The following is an 18,205-nucleotide window of genomic DNA, read 5'->3' on the forward strand; positions in this document are numbered from 1 at the left end:
TGGATTATTTCTGTTTATTCCATGTTGGTTTTTGTCATATATGTGCAAGCATAAGCGGGCATTGTTCTTCTTCCATTGAGAAACAATATAATGAATTTCCCTTTTGGTTTTATGGAGACGGAATAAGTTCGGTTTATTCTTAGTTGGAGGATGATAATAAGTACACTTTCTGGTTGGTGTAGAACTCGAAGCTGCCTTTTTCCCATTTATCCGTTTGCTTGCCGGTCGAATGAAAATTAAAATGGGAATGTAGCAGGTTTCGTGTTTGGCTATGCAAAGAATTTAAAGCCTACATAAATAATTTTTATTCAATCTCTCTCCCTCTTTCTCTCTCACTGTTCCTTACTTTTCTGATTTCCTTTTTTTCAAATTTGAACTTGCTTGCATGGATTTGCAAGTGACAAACTGATGTTCCCAGCATCGAAGCAACAACTCATAATAATCCAAAATCAATTTATTTCTCTGGGTCTTTCTTTCTTCCCTGTGAAATGCAAATATAAGCCACCGTGTGTAACAAATACATAATTTTCGGATACCCGGATACACGCCAAAAAATATTACTAATGTGTGTACTATTACATATATCTAAATAAGTTTTTCTCTTTTCCTTCAAATACAATAGTTGTTGTAACAAAAATGAAAAATTCTCCAAGCCAACCACTTTTTATATATTTTTCATGGTTCTCAATGATTTTATGATGACAGACAAAGTGGTCATTTCACTACTGTGGCACAGTCTTTGCTATATATCAATAGGATGTGTTTTAAAGTTTTATGTTTGTATATTATTGCTCATGATAACATACTATAGCACTGATAGTTTTCTTCTTGTTTCTGTGATATCGAACATCATTAGTATTCTGTTGGTGACCTAAGAAATGTTCATCCAGCTTTAAAAAGTGATATTTTAATACTATGATATGTCTGCCTTAGTATATATAGCTACATTTGTTCTTGGGTGAAACTTATAGCTCTATATTTCAATTATCACCATTTGTCTTCGGTCACATTCATTTCCTTTTCTTTTTTTGGAATAATACTGGGCACAAGAAAAAAATAAACACCCATTTATTTTGTTTCACATAGCAAAAGAAAATTCCTGTATTTATCAAAAATGAAAAAAAAAATTAACAAAATGTTGGTTGAGTGAGAAGTAGTTTTAACTCTCATAATGAAGAGAATAGAAGTTCGAGTTTTGGGAAGCGTACTTGTTGGGATGGAGAATAACCTTTATTGTTCGATTTCTTGGAATTGCTATAATAATGTTTCTTATAATTTTATAAAAAAAGAACAAAAAAAGGTCTCAACAGTTGCATGTATCAGTAATGAGCTTGTGCATGTAAAAATGGTGATTTTTTCGAAAAAAGGATTTCTTTGTATTAAACAGTTTTTTAATTAATTTTATTATCAAACATTGATCCAGAGATCAAAGAGCTAAAACCATTGTCCTACCATCTCATCTTTATCTTTTCTCACACCATTTAATGGAGATAAATTCTTAAGATTAATACTTTTCATGGGAGCTATGAAATCTATGAATTACAGTGATCTGACTTTGCCCATACTTGCGCATAAATGGTTAAGTATAATTGGCATTTATACCAACTACAACCTGCAAAGCAACAACGTTTAGCAGCCGGAATAGACATATAAAGATGTGACATGCATGCTGCATAATTAATTTATGTATGCATGTATATATATGTATGTGTGTATTTTTGTGTGCGATGTGAGATGTGCATTCATTATATTCAGCTGATAATTGTTAAATGCTCCTGCAAGTATGTGCATGTGATTGCATGTAATGCTATACATATGTCTGTATACCTTGTATGTAAAGACTAGAGAAACTAGTGCGCATATGTAGGCTAATTAGGGGGAGTACGTACGTATGCGATGATAGAAGTTAATGTGGGTTTCCATAGATTGCCTGATTTGGTACTCATGAAAGGAACATAAAAGTCTGTGAAAATTTTCCTTAACTTTGTAATACTGAACCAATACATGTGATCTCGTCTTCCAAATGACTGCGACAAGTCTTTCTCTATATATAATTTATAAACCAATTTTCTAACTTTTTCTGCAATTCTTTTTTTCCCCCCTCCACCGATGGACTGCATGGGAGTTCTATTTATATACTTATATATATATATATATATAGTTTTTTTATAACTTAAATGCTTAATTTTGTATATACTTGAATATTTTTTGTGTTTTTGATGCCTTTGAGGTTGCTTTCCAAAAACCTAAAAGAGATTTCATGGCTGGAAGAAGTCTTGAACCACGTGAGCTATAATGTATGATACAGATAAATTAGGGAGTGATGCAGGCCATAAATTCTGGGAAATTAATTATTAATTTATAAATAAGAGAAAAAGTCACTACCCTTTTCCTTTTGTGGCGAAATATACATATATATCTCTCTCGATGTCTGCTGTCAATCAACATATGCAGCTTTCAGAGCCATGTTGTTTGCTGATTCAGCCAGAAGAAAAAAAGGATAGATTTAAAAAAGAGAGCCATGCTGCAGTTTGATTATATGAAGGAGGAGTTTTTTTTTTTAATTCCCGTTATTGGATTGGATTGGATAGCCTGTGTAATAGTCACTCTCAACACTTTCTAAAAAATCAAAATCTCCTTTTTAAGGTAGTCGGACTTAGTGGACGTTCAAATAAAAATTAACCTTTATTAATAAATTGAGAACATCTCGTGATCTCATTATAAAAGGTCACATTTTTAAGAGAAATATTTATCCAAAATAATTTTGAAGAAGCAGTTGAAGAAAAAGATATTTGGGCAAGCAAGTAAATCATACTGCCCGATGCTTCTGCATGAAACATTCACAATATGTATTATATAATATATGCATGGCAGATGGTTTTTGTTCTTTGAATATCAAATGAAAAGCAAGTTGGTTCAGAATATATGAATTTTAAAAGCTTTTCTGCATGAATTTTTGGAGATCTCCCAAATCATACGTACCAGCAAATCCCTTCATTTCCTCTTCTCTGTCAGTAGAGAGAGATGTCAATGCCTCGAGTGCAGTAAGTAACACAAATTCAGTAATGTACCAAATATTACTCGACTCTTCTCTGCTTGTGTTTCCATGGAAGTTTGATATTGGTTTCTTTGTATAATATCCAATCCACCCGTTACATCAATATTCGTAGACGACCGATATTGATTATAAAGCAAGGGGGCTAAGTTGCATTATCATTGTTTCAGTATTATTTCATAGACAGGATCTGTGAATACGAGAAATACGTACAGTACATGTATATATATATTCATATATAACTTCAAGACCTACTTGTTAGCACGATTCATCAATCACGAGGTGAATTTATTGGTGGGAAGAATAATGTAACATATATGTCGATCGACAAGATCATTTTCTGCATCATTTGTAATAACTTATGGCCAATAAAATAGTTAAATTATGTCCGACTGAAAAAAAAAAGTTAAATAGCTTGCCGATAAGACGTAGATGTATGCAGTTTATTACCTATATAACTCGTCCATAATATATAATTTGATGAAATAACATTTTTTTTTTGTGAGGGTACCACCCATCTTTGACAGCTTGATGAAATAACATATGTATGTATATAGTTCATATATAAAGAAAAATAATGTCAGCTGTATGATTGGGCACTGATCAAATTACACATCGCTATAATTAGCGTGTCCTGGTTCTTCGTTTGAGTATTTGTAAAAGATTCATGATACAAATGAAGAGGAAGTGATGATGCTGCAAATACCAGACATGGACTGCAGGGTATTGCTGTAGAACATTGATGTCTTCATGAAGAGATTAGATGAATCTGATTCTGCATATTACATAGTATATGCAGCACATCAACAACAGAATATATCCGTTTAACTTAAACTCATTGATATCGTCAAGTGGCTCAAGGAGTGAAGGTGATCGTTCAATCCGTAGGGATCAGAGATTCTTCTCCGCACTCTGATCCGTCGAAGGATGCCTGATCATGGAGATTGGAGAGCATGCTTACGCATGCCTAGAGCAGCAGAAAAATATTGATATGAACTCATGGACTTTGGCAACATCCAAGTAAAGTGCATTTGGCTCCAGATGGGTCCCTTTGTTAAATAAACACAAAAGACTTGGCACTCGAATAGGATATATAATGTCAGGAAATGTACTCTGATGCCAATATAGCAACCAATATTTGATTGCCGGAAAGTTACACGCATGATATATTATGGCTAGTGGATTATGATACCTGGACCCAGAGTCCACTGTAGTTCTAATAGGCAGACAGTGTTGTGACTTGTGAGTGCTGAGGAGTGATCGACTAATGTCCAGAGCAGTTAATCTATCGGCTCTTCTTCTGGTGCAAGCAGTTCAAAATTTGCATCCCAGTGCAGTGATGCATGAAGGTAAGACTGAGTGACCGAAAACAGAAATTTTAAGCAGACCAATGCTGCGACATGTACGGAAATAGAAGAAATAGTAGTAGTTATGGAGATCGTTAAAACTTAATGGTCGTACAAAAAAGATTCTAGGCAATAAAAAGGTATCTTGCTGAGTTATTGGTGTGCTTTAGATTGACCGACTCATATTCACCAATGTCATGAAGTTCTTCAAAGGATAATAGAACTGCCCTTGTGATCTGACCTTTGAGTCTACCTACACGGGGCATTGCTCTATCGAGCTTTTGCCTGGTCCGGAAAATTCACCATTGATGTTGCGGGCCACATCTTACTCCCATGCATATGGTGGCCAACCATCTCTTTTTTTTTTTTTTTATTACCCCAACGGCAGATCATCGCCATCATAAGCCAATTGTGTTGCCGACCAGCTAACTGGATTCGAGCCAATCCCCGGGCAAAAAAAGAACTATATATTCTGCCGTTAAGGAGTTGCATCGAAGCAACTCAATGAGGAACCATTCTCAAAATTTTCAATTTTCTTACATTATCAAAAAAAAAAACAATTTTGTAGAGAGTCGTAGAAGGCCCACTAGCCAAAATCTAACGGGACCCAGATGGGCCTCAATTTTAGCTTTAAAATAAAAATCGGCCCAACTATCAAACCCAATAACGAGGCCCATCATGTCCTAGTTCAGGCCCAATAAGTAGAACCCCGTTTAACTCTTCTGGGAAAAAACACGTAGTAAAGGTAAGATCCGTTATAACGGCTCCACTGCGAAGACCAGGAGCATCCGTCTATACACCCGGCGTAGTAGTGACCGGAGTAAGCTCAGCTTGGGCTCTGGTGCACCCGGCCCGCGGTTCTATCGCATTCTCCCGGGGTTCTGTAGTCCTGTTGTCGTCCTCTCTCGTTGATTCTAACGGCGGCTCAGTCTCCCAGCTAAGACCGAACAGAGCAGCTCCTATCGTCAGAGGCGATTCAGCGGAGACCGACGGGAGAAGGAAGGAACCGAGATCACACGCCGCGAGAGATAGAAGATGGATGACGACGAAGGGAGCAGCAGCAGGGTGGAGACCGCGAAGGCGGACAGATCGGTGTGGCTGATGAAGTGCCCGGTGGTTGTGGCCAAGTCGTGGCAGTCCCACCCGCCCTCCGACCCCACCCCCGTCGCCAAGGTCGTCCTCTCCCTCGACCCCCTCCGCCCCCCCGACGACCCGTCCGCTCTCCAGGTAACCCTTTATTCCCTTCGCTTACTTCCCCCCTTCTTGGATTGCTAAAAGTTAGGGGATAGGGCTTATTTGAGCTGTCCCTGTCCGATCGTCAAGCTACGGATCGTTCAGCTGTACAGTCCGCAGCATCCCTGTCTGACTGCTCTTGTTGGGTTCTTTACCAGTTTACGATGGAGATGGCGGGGGCAGAGCCCGGGCATGTTCCGAATAGTTATTCATTGAACATGTCGAAAGACTTCGTTCCGATGTGTATTTTCTCGGAGACGAGCCAAGGTCAGTGCTTTGTACGGTATATTTGCTATTTGAATGGGAAGTGCTTTCCTTTTACCTTAAAATTGATGTTAGATGTCGTGTTCCTTGCCCTCTTCCTTCCATGAATTCATTATCTATTGGTCTGTAACTGCAAGTTGCCCTTACATTGATTAGTAAGCAATCCGAGTTTAGATGGGATGACCAAAGGGTTTCTGCATTTAGTTTCAAGGCTGTATATCTAGCCAGAGACACGTCCTGAAGGTAGAAGAGTTTGATTTCAATGCCATAATCACACCTCTTCTCATAAGTTCATGAGGATGAAAAGGAACCCGGGTGACAAGGATGGATCTGATAAACCGTACAAATATGATTGAGAGGTCTCATCGCGGGCTGGTTTACAGTTTGAATGGTTACGCTGGCATTAAGGTTGGGTGGAGTCCTGTTATGAGTCTTATGACCATACGTGGCAGATGTGGGCAAGATACTAAGAGGCCGTGTTTACTGTTTATCCACGTGTTTGAATGGGGATATGGTCAATTATTTCAACTTGAATGAATATAATTTCAAGCAGGAGAATACTTGATGTAAATGCTAAGAGCAGCGATCTCTTCAATTCCCCGAGTTTTTGACCTATGCCCGCAATTTAATAGGAGATGTTTGGGATAGAGTGCTTCCTGAACAGCTTTTTTGGCATAGTTCTTTGATATACATAGGATGTTCTTGATTCTAACAAGAATATTATGTTTCATCGTGACTCGCCTCAAACAACTAGATTATGTTTTAATAACTTGTATCTTCAGTAATAAGCATCTGTAGCATCTTTCTGGCAGAGTTTCCATGGTAAGAATGTTGCTCTGCACTATAACAACTTAGGATCATACTTGCTCTTCCTTCTCATACAAATAAATGCTTCATGAAAATCTCCTTTTATTAAAGTTGCCGATTATCTTCTGAAAGTCTTGCACTTCTTAAATTATCGATTACTATGGTCATATAATATAGGTAAGGTTGCAGCGGAGGGGAAGGTGGAGCATAAATTTGATATGAAGCCTCACAGTGATAACATCGAGGAGTATGGCAGATTGTGCCGTGAAAGAACTAGCAAATCAATGGTTAAGAATCGACAGATACAGGTAGAAATTTGGACAATTTTGTTGTCATATTTTTGTTTCGCTTCACATGAAAGCTTATCCTTCTTTTTCTATATAACAGGTAATTGATAATGACCGAGGAGTGCACATGAGACCCATGCCTGGAATGCTGGGTATAATATCATCAACTACTAAGGTAATCCACCCCTTTTAGTCCTTTTATTTCTCTGGCTTCAGGATAAAACTAACTTCAGAATCCTTTCTCTGATTGACCCCTTTTGGGAAAACAATGAGTTGCTTTCGATTTTAAATGACCTCATTTGTCATTTCCTCCGAAGAGGTGGCAAAAGTATTGTTTCTAATGGTGACACCACATGGCATTCAGCACCATGATATCATCAATCACTGAATGTATGTGAATCGCTCCCAGTAGCGACTGCTACACATGGGAATACTTATCTATTGGTTGGTGACACACATGGGTCTGCTGCCGCGTGGTGTCACCAGTGCACACAAATGCCTCCTTGGAGCGGTGATAATTTCTTGTTCTTCTGCTCTGATGATGCTAAACGTTGGAATGAATCATGAAGCAGGACAAGAAGAAAACACAGCCTGTGAAGCAATCAGACATGAAACGTACCAGAAGAGACAGAGGGGAATTAGAGGATATAATGTTCAAGCTCTTCGAGAGACAACCTAATTGGGCCTTAAAGCAGCTTGTTCAGGAGACTGATCAGCCTGCGGTATGCTTCCTGTTTCATCATATGCCCGAGAAACGGCCTAATCGGTTTCAACTTTTGATTTCAATGTTCGTTATGCTGCTGCCTTTTTAATGGTTAAAGATACTAAACAATCACTGTTTGGCCCTGCAGCAATTCGTGAAGGAGATACTGAATGACCTCTGCGTGTACAATAAGAGGGGAGCGAACCAAGGAACCTACGAGCTTAAGCCCGAGTATAAGAAGTCCGTCGAGGATACTGGTGCTGAATAGTGTTGGGGGAGCATACTCATTTGTTGGTCAAATGAAGAAAAATCCTAATACCCCTTCTTCAGCGTTTGTATCATTAATATTAGGAAGTGCAAACTTACCTGGAGAGTTACCTTGGGGAGCCATTATGCTTTTGCATTTATGAATTTTACATACACAGTTGAGTGGAAAATCATAATTTGCCGAGCTTCCTTCCCATTTTCAAGGTTGCCTTGAGTACACTTGACAAGCATATGCTTGGAGTTAAAACCGGATGCAGATGATTGGTCGAATTCTTTGTCGACATAATGGAATCCTTCCTCGACTAAACAGAGAAGTTGCTTGACGCTTGTACATGTTAATATCATGAGTATGGTTTTGAGGGTCAAATCAAACTCGACGCTTGTACATGTTAATATCGTAAGGATCGCTTTGAGGGTCGAATCAATATCCGATGTTCTGGACGGCTGAACAACTCAGTGCTAAGCGTGATTTGAACAACTCAGTTCAAAGTGCCGTTAGGACGGCTGTCCACAACAGGAACAGGAATATGCCTAGGAATCTAAAGGAATAATAATGCAACCTTGGATACACGTATCCCCATAATACGAAGTGCCCGTATACTTCTCCAACATCATTACATGCATGTCGTGAACATGTAATAGCTGCTTCGACAGTGACGGTCACTAACCTTACATTTCTATCATATTGTTAGTCCTGCGTACCATATATAATTATATATATTCTTATCACATTCTCATTGGGTCAATATTCCTTTTCAAAATCAATTTAACGGTGAAGATGAAGTTGTTTCCCTTCCGGTGCTTGCCCTAGAAACGAGGAAGGTCTAGTGCAGTTCCTTAAAATGGGGGAATCTTACGAAGTTGTTACCACCTTTTCCCTAACGGTGGACGATGCATGACTCCAAGTCCTAGATAGAGATGCGGGAGGAATAATGAATCTTTCAAGGTCTGTACAAATATTTTCCTTTTTCTGGTTATATGGAAGGTTGGCTGATAGGCTTGATATAAAGAAATAGAAAGCTTAGTTAATAATGAATCGACTATAAAATCTCTTAATTATTAAGTAATGGTGTTTGCCACTGCACTCTTCTTATAAAATATTAAGGAAAAGTACAAAAACCTCTCTTGTAGTTTGGGATCGCGACAAATTGCATCATGTGATTTTGTTATGAATAATTAGTCCCCGTGTAGTGTACTCCGTTAGCCATAAGGAGTTACGATATTAGTTTTTTTTTCTATTTTTAATCCTCAATCTTTAGCTTGTTAATTATTTTGATTCTAAATCTTTTTTTCTTTTATCATTTCTATCATCAACATTTCATTTTTTATTTTAGTCCTAAAAAGAAAATTGAAAGGGAATGAGGGGTCAGGGCTACCAATAGGCGACCTCGACCCCTCCACCAAGGTGCTGGTATCCACAAATGACGTCGGCAACCTCGGTGGAGGGGTCGGAGCCCCCGATTAACGGCCAACCCACGAATCGATCGGGAACTCCAACTCGGAGTCCTCAGTCGATTCGGGGGTAGGAGCCGCCAATCGGCACCTCGACCCCTCTACCGAGGTCGCCGGTACCCACGGAGGACGCCAGCAACCTCGGTGGAGGGGTTGGGATCGCCGATTGGTAGTCCCGACCCCTCCTTCCCTTTCAATTTTCTTTTAGGAGTAAAAAAGAAAAGAAAAGTTGAGGATAGAAATGATAGAAAAAAAAAGATTTAGAATCAAAATGATTAAAATGCTAAAAATTGATGACTAAAAATAGAAAAAAAATTAATGTCGTAACACTCTATAGTTAACGAAGTACACCACGGGAGACTAATTGTCCATAATAAAAGTACAAGATGTAATTTTTTCCGACTCCCAGTCACAGGAGCGTTTTTGTACTTTTCTCTTAATGTTAATGTTGCCAAAGGCATGTTATTTTTCTCCCGGATCTGTTAACCTGCAATTGGTTGACTTGGTCTTCTTGTAATATATAGCTGGATGGATATGCTCTCACACACCCACGTATATATATGTGTGTGTGTGTGTCTTTATGTTTGTATAAGGACAAAAGAAAAAGAATCCTAAAAATCATCAATTCACATTAAAAAGGCATTAATTTGCATTTAAAGCAAAAGAAAAAAAAAATGCATTAGTTCCATCAATTGGTGCCTAGTGGTTCCTTGAATAATGCAAGTTCTTTCATAATCAACTAGTCGTCGTTTCGACGATTGGTCCTTGAATCGTTACTAGCTCCAGTATTGCATCGGGAGTGATGGGGACGTTTCGAGAGTACTCCTAAAATCCCCCTTTTGGGAGGGTGAAATTGACCTTGATTAGGATTCTCTCTTGTTTAATTTCTCATTGGCCGTGAAAAAGATACTTTGAGAACATCGAAGGACAAAGAGGATATATATACATCATATGAACTCGCTTGACCCCAAAAATGGCTTTAGAGAAGTTAAAAAACCGGGTACAATCCTCTATTATCCTCTCTAACTCGCGATCCAAACAAGTCCAAGTTGATATAGGATATAATTGGAATGAAATAAAAACTGAGGAACGGATCACAAGTAGTGTATCTTCCTCAAAGATTACACCGTATATATTGAAAATCAGAAATTATGATTGATCGTATGCGTTTGCTTTTGCGCTTTAATAAAAAGCTTTTTTTTTTTTCTGATAGTAGAAGCTACTAAAGCACTTGGGCTTAGTATATATTTGCACAAACCCATGCAAATCTGGAACTTAGTCAACTTTTTCTGGCCCTTAATGGCACTATAATCCTCTAGTTGAACATTTAATAATGATGGCTCTATCCTTCCGTTCTTTTTGTATCTGAAAATAACATAAACCTATCTCTTGATGATCTTGATCTTATCTTGTCGGGCCTTGCTTTTGCCTAAAACAGGAAAAAGGGCTCTTTCCCTATGAACGGATTATTATACAACCGTTCAACCTAAAGAATATAATGAATTCTAAAAAAAAAAAAGGAACAAATCTATTTATATTTAATGATTTGGAACAGCATATTTGATTCGAATATCGTTTTTAGTCCGCTTTTGAAGAATGGTCGATACTATCATGTTATAGAGGCTGTATATATATTTATATATTGGATCCTTTCTCGTGCCACTAACAAAAATCAATTGTTGATCAGCATCAAAGACAACCTATATATTTTATAAACATATGTGAAATGGAGTTGATATCAACCCCAAATGATGTAAGAGCATGTAGCAAATTGCAATCGTACTTCAAAAAAAAAGAAGGAAAATATTTATTAGTGAGAATTAACTGTACTGAGCTAGTTGATTGGTAGGCAATTGGGATACCACTTAGCCCCACGAAGATTATTTCATGGACAAGCATCGAGGACTCATGATTGGGCATGCTATAGAGAGCTCTCTATGCTTCTATTTCTCGCGGCATGCAAAAACTTATAAAGTTGGAAGATTTTTTGGAAACGGGATCAATATTGACCTTTTCGAAAATGCAAGACATTTATATTTATTCACATAATTTGTGTTTTCAAAAATATATATACATATACTACGATTCTCAAAATAAAACTGTTGCGCACCACGTAATTGTCAAAAGAAACCGGCTAAATAATATTGGCTGAGGAAAGGAAAAATTACGAGGAGAAGAAGAAGAAGAAGAAGAATATATATAGAAGTATAGAATCAATTTACATCCTATAGGGCAAAATATTGTATAATTCCTACCCAAAATTTTTTGTATAATTAGTAACCCAAAAAATAAATATTGTATCGTAAGATTAGGCACTACTCGGAAAAAAATAATAAGTTATACATTGAGAGATAACCCAAGAAGAAAAAAAAATACCAGCAGTGGTGGTTGAGTAGCAGACAGTTTCAATCCCAGTGAGAAGGAGAATGTAAGTTTAAACCTTGAAAAATACATTTGTTGGGGGGAAAAATAACCTTTTATGCTAGATTTCTCATAGTTGCGAGAACAATATCTTTCATTATTTTATTAAGAAAATGAAAAAAAAAAAGATTGCAGGGGATTCCATGTTGGATCCCTTAATTCAACTCGGTGGTGCTCTATATGTGAGATGTTACATTCAACTTCATTAAAGGCAGTAACTCATTTTTCTTCTACAAAAATATAATTTGAAATTGTTGTGGTCATCCTCCAGTCTTCATTAGTTACACGAGTCAATTCTACGATATAATATATATACATATATATATATATAGTATATTATATGCCTATCAAAAATATATATAGTATACATATATATATTTATCGTCCCATGCTGATTAATTACATGTACAAACATTAACTTCAAGAGCACAAAACACATTTTTGGGGTCATAATATTAGAGTGTATAATCAAATGTGCGTGAGTGAATTCGAAGCCTATAAATCACGAGTTCCGTATATCAGTTTTCGACTCAATGGCGGTGACCCATCATGATCAACCATTAACACAGCAGCAAATGTGCTGTCCAACGTTAATCGAAGAGATTTTCCCATGAAAGATTAAAGGCATTGCACGTTTTCCTGAAAGTCGGACATTTTTGTATGAGGCGTGAGGGAACCGAATTTGATTTGTTCCATGTGTTAAGGACCATGATTAACCTTAATCTTTCATAATTACTTTGATTATTGTCTGTGATTTGTTGGATTTTGTCAAGATATTCAAAGGGTCAACTCTCGGATCTGTGAGACATCAATGCTAGGTGGGGTTAATTAAATTAAATAAAAGTGTGTACTAGGATATCATCACTTCGGAACATCCAGCAATTAATCAGTTGGGAAATAAATTGCAACAACCGACATAGAAGATAAAGCAACGAAGACTATAACGGAGTATTGTTTTCTGATCTTTTGATAATTGATATGTGAAAATCTTTTGTCATGATAGGTTACAATATGTGATGGGATATGTCATATGTATAATTTAAAAAAAATTAATGCACTTAAAAATCAAGATGAAACCGTCGAATAATACAGTAGGCGTATAACATAATATAACTCGTGCCGAATTTCAATAGCCAATGTCAAAAGTTTGATTTTGGAAATTCATCTGATCGATGTTTATAATAAAGGTTTGTGTCGTGCTAGAACTTCTCATTAGTTTGTTTGATTTAGCTTATTATTATTTTTTTATCACATATCTGATGATATGAGATGCTTTCATTGAGTAATTCTATATGATAAATTCGAACTGCTCGATTGCTTCGACTGCAAAGTGGCTTGGATTTGTTTATATATATATGTTGATGACATACAGAAAAAGAACTAGACAACTACATATGATAGCGTAGTCAATTGGACCACTATCTAGCCTGTAATTGCCTTTGCGATCCTATGGCAGATCGATGTAATGTTGGTGTCACAATGTGTACGTAAAAGTTGAAACATAAGTATATGCCATTGTATATTATATACAATTAATACGTATATTCATAATTATACGCGCAGTAGTCGAATCAAGTGTACATCCCTCGACATTCCACCGCAGGAATCATATGGATGTGTGTGCTCTGCTCTGTGTTTCTTCTCTTGTTGGGACACCTTGTTGGGACAACTTTTTTTTTTTTTCCCTTCTTTTGAATTTGTATAGAAAAGCAGTGAATCAATGAATCATCATATATTATTCTGTTTATAATGGAAGTCCACTTAAGAGTCCCCTTTTTGCCCCACCATTCTGATTTCCAGGGACCTCCATCTCTCTTTGATCATCTGCTCCAACTTATGTATACAATATGCATTTTCTCGGCGAGATTATAGGATATTCTGATTCAAGCATGCATATTAGCAAAAATTAAATTCAATACAGGTGTCAACTTATCCTTATAATTAACGAAGTGCTTTCAATAAATTTTGAATGAAATTCTTTCAATGAACATTCCCATGTTTATATATTGTCTATTTTTAATCGCAATGCAGCCAAAAGGACAAAGAAAGAAAAAGACCTACGAAACCTTTTTAGAAGAAAAGAGAGAAATTCCCATGTTTCTGTTTCCGGTTACGCTTTCTGCAATAAAATAACATCACCATAGTTATCATCTGACTGAACATTCTTTCTTCGAGGCAAACAAGGAGCATACCAATGTTTCGTCTTCTTTATGTCTCTTATCATAGCTTTTGTCGATGTTATTACCATGCATAACATTATGCGGTTCCATTGATGTCAGGCTACTTTCATATTGACGTGATGATGCTAAGCTATACGGAACTCGAATTGCTATACCTACGACTCATAACAATTACATCGATCATCCATAATGTTCCCCGTAATTTTAATACGATGTGTTTCTCACTTATAAAGGTATTGTCTTAGGCATTTTGTTGAACAGTGAAAGGTCGCGCATGTATTCACAAAGATTGAGAAGTGGCTCAAAATCATTATATATTCTCAGGGCCCCCATCCACAAAATTATTTCATCACGTAAATATATATGCACCTCATTTCTTAAATATTTATGCAGTGTTATATCCTCGTAGCATATACATGGATAAAGTAAAGCCCATTCTTACTCTCTAATCACGAATCAACCATTCAACCAAAAAAAGTTCACGAATCAACCACGCTGACTCATTCAAACACTTCCACATATAAGTTTCTTAATTTGCAATTCCAGATCCCATGCATCCAAGCGAACTAGTTTGTCTTAATTACGAAAGTCTCGATTAATTAGAACAGAAGAATTCGGTCCTTACAAGAGCCAAATAGGGATCAGTACAGCTTTTGATACGATTTTCTGGAGCTAGATCAAATCTACTTACTTATATAGCCGTCAGAGATGTACGTAGTAACAACAGTGAAGCCTACCTAGAACCAAATGCATGCAATGCAATTCTGGTCCGAGTAGTGCCCAACCGGTTCATGCAGGCCGGGTCAGAACCCCCACCCCGGCTTTCTATATCCATCTACCCAATCAAATTATACGAATTTTACTTTAACACATACAATATTTTTAAAAATAAATAAATAGCAAGGCTGTCAGATATGGAAGAGAAGAAACACCTTTTCTCAATGAATATCATAAACTGAAGGGGGAAAAAACATTTGATCTCTTATCTTGTCTACTTTTTCACTTTTTCTCCGAATTTCGGAATGATGGTGGTCTCAATTGATGGGGGGCAGACTGTTCCATAAAGCCGGGGAATTAATATCAGCACACCACCACCGCCCGCCATTATATGTAATTTTTGGGTTTTTTTTTTTTCAATATACACCTCGTAAGATATTCTTAACATATTAGTTAAAATTAATTCTTGCTCAAATATGAACTTCTCTTTTCCATGAAATGCTTATAGTAGATTTGGAGTACATTACACCTTACATGTAAAGTTTGTTCACTGATAGCGCAGTTTGCCAGTTAACGCCCTACTCGTCATCATTGGTTATTTTCGGATTAAAGGGAAGGAACAAGAGGGGGAAAAATATCTAGATTAATGGGAAGAAGCCTTTTTTATGTAGCTAATTCCTTATTAATCAAAGAGGAGGGAAAAGTATCAATGTGACAAAAGTTGATTAATTAGTGAATAACTTTAATTTTGATTTGATTAGTATGGGAGGAAGAAGTTAAACAAAAGGGGCCAGCCGGGGGAGGCCTCGGCCGGAAGGTATTAGACTCTCTTCATTATTTCATGCCACTTTCATCCTCCACTAAGGGTTTGAGTATACATCGCATATTATTGTCTCGTGGAATAATGTCTAAGGACACAATAATTTCTTAAATTTTTAATTAATTTTTCGGGAGCTGAATTTATATTATGTATTATATTATACAAAGCTCCAACTTCATTTACTAAATTTTGGGTTGACAAAGCTTTATTAAAGAAAATAAAAAAAGAGATTAATCATAGTATATAAAGAGCAACCTAGGTGTAGGTAGCCGAACGGGCGATAACTACTCATGACAGAAGTATGTGTGTATCTATTTTTATATATAATCTATAGTACAATTTTTTGTTTAATGTACTTAAAAATTGTTTTTTAGTAAATTAAATACATGGATGGACCAGTCAAAAATATATGTTTTACTTAATTAATGAGCAAAAGGACGGGGGGACTTTGTTTATTGGTGGGTGCTTAATGGGGACTCGATTGGGGGACATGACCATACGCATGGAGGGGAACCCCACCTTTCCTTCCTTCCCTTTCCCACTCGTGCGCCCAATCAATGGCGGCTTTACCCTCTCCCTCTCCCTCTCTCTCTCTCCCCCCAACCCCCTCTTCCCTCATTTATCATCATGAATGGCATGCTGCCAAACCAGAGCCTTCTCTAGGTTGGCAAAGCATTTTCGAACACCCGAAATACATGAAAAGAGAAATTCTTAAACAATACTGTCTCAAAATAATATAGTAAAAGAAGTTAATGGCATTTTTGTAATTAGTAATGATTATGGTAATTTTCCATATATTGAGTTGATTCTTTCTCACGTCACATGACGAGATAGAATCGCCGAAAAAATTCTCATGTGAAACAGTTGACAAACTGCTATGTAATTGAATCCTCCTCTAATGTAAGGACTGATAGCTCACTGAGATACTTCGTGATCAACACAAGCTAATGCCTCAGCTAGACTCGATCTCAACTAATAAATAAGACTGGCTTGTAAATCTTTTTTTCTTGAAAAATAAAAAAGAAGAGATATCTTTGAAAGTGTGGTCAATTTTTTTTTTTGGTTTACATCACTTGGTATTCAAAAGTTCTATGGGACTAGACTAATTCAAGTTTGAGCAAAATCAGTCTACTAAAGGATGAAACTCTCCAAATCGTGGATATCTTGCTTATGAGAATAATTGTTGAACCACCTTAACTAATTCCCAAGGGTGGAAAGTGTAATCAAACTTAGCTACTTTCCCCCTCCCCCCTTCTATTCTTATAGAAAACGAAATTGGTTGATGCTTAAGTAATGTGCACTAAAGCGTGCTGATGAGTTTGAGACCTGACATAATATGTTCTGCCTTCATTTATCGCAATGTAGCCAGGATATCCATCTAATGTAATATTTCAAGATTTATGGAATTTTAGAGGCATTTGACATGGTCGCTAAGTCGATCAAAATAGTTCTCATTCCTCAAAAGGCGCTTCAACAAATAAATTATTTGTTAAAGTTTCTATACACAAGGAAAAAAGAGAGAGAGAGAGAGAAATAGCTTAATCACACCCTCACTATGGTTTGGTAATTAAGCAATTACTTAGGTATCACTGGGATCATGGTTAAGAGTTAATTGCAGTTGTCACTACAATATTCTGTAATGGATCATTTGCAGCAACTTTTGGCTTAAGCGAAAGTTTGTTACGTGATTTAACAAAAAATGAGTCACTAAGGGTGACGTGGCGCGTGAGAACCATAATACGAGGAAATTTCGGGGAGTTTAGAAAGGTAAGTTGTTCAGATTTATCAAGTCTAATTAGTGACGAACTCACATTTTATACCTTCTCTACCAAATATAACCATATATTCTTTTTCTTCCATGAATATATAACCATATATTCAACCAAGGTCAATGAATTTCTCCCTAAAATTTAGGAAAGTTACAGAAAGAATTACCAAAAGTGTGACTGTTCCCCGAAAACGTTTTGGAGGAAGCCGATAATTAATACACTGACATATTTGGATTTGAATACATCCAAGATATCAGCGAAGGCTAATACGTATGACATAGATGTGGCATAGTTGGCAAATGATTATCGTTATGTGAACTTTTATCTGCATTGTAGTGAAATAAAAAATCTACTAATAGCACTTTGTGGTTAGACTAAGCTAACGTATGAGGGATTAGTATTAAATAATTATAAAATAATGAAATTTCGTGGCCTAGTTGAAATTTAAAAAGAAAATTAGACTGGTAAATTCTATAATGCAACATCAAATTATGTTTCATAGTGGAACGCCAATTTTTTCTAATTCTTTTAATATTAAAGATAATATTTTAGCCCATAGATCTTTCAATGACATTACAAATACATTCGATATAAAGTACAATAAAATTGAAGGGTCACTTACGTGTCGATAGCATGTCATTGACGTGTATATAAATTAAAACCCGCTTACATGTCGACGACGTGTAGCTTACGCGTCCGGCTTATATTAGACCGATTTTATTTAAAAATCGAATTTTATGGTCCGATTCGATGACGTGGCGATGATGGGTGACGTGGCAGAATATGATTGGTACATGTAGCGAGAAGATTCGAGAACAGTGGTATCGTATTATAAGCGAAAATTATGAAATGAAAATATAAACAATTAGAAATACCATGGTAAA

At 36.7% G+C, this 18,205-nt stretch overlaps 1 protein-coding gene across 2 annotated transcripts; it reads left to right on the top strand.

Annotated features, from left to right (window-relative positions):
• The first annotated feature begins 5,263 nt into the window (after positions 1-5,263).
• Positions 5,264-8,179, top strand: LOC116192879 (transcription initiation factor IIF subunit beta). 2 transcript variants are annotated; one of them, XM_031521567.1, is made up of 6 exons: positions 5,264-5,628; positions 5,793-5,901; positions 6,883-7,013; positions 7,093-7,167; positions 7,562-7,714; positions 7,844-8,179. In XM_031521567.1, the coding sequence occupies exons 1-6, from the start codon at positions 5,437-5,439 to the stop codon at positions 7,961-7,963; spliced, it is 780 nt and encodes a 259-aa protein (XP_031377427.1). In that variant the 5' UTR covers positions 5,264-5,436; the 3' UTR covers positions 7,964-8,179. The 2 variants fall into 2 exon arrangements, with proteins under 2 accessions (XP_031377427.1, XP_031377428.1); XM_031521568.1 differs by having other exon boundaries at positions 5,267-5,628; positions 7,565-7,714.
• Positions 8,180-18,205: the final 10,026 nt, after the last annotated feature.

The sequence above is a fragment of the Punica granatum genome, chromosome 1, assembly GCF_007655135.1.
Source record: "Punica granatum isolate Tunisia-2019 chromosome 1, ASM765513v2, whole genome shotgun sequence".
Classification (NCBI taxonomy): Eukaryota; Viridiplantae; Streptophyta; class Magnoliopsida; order Myrtales; family Lythraceae; genus Punica; species Punica granatum.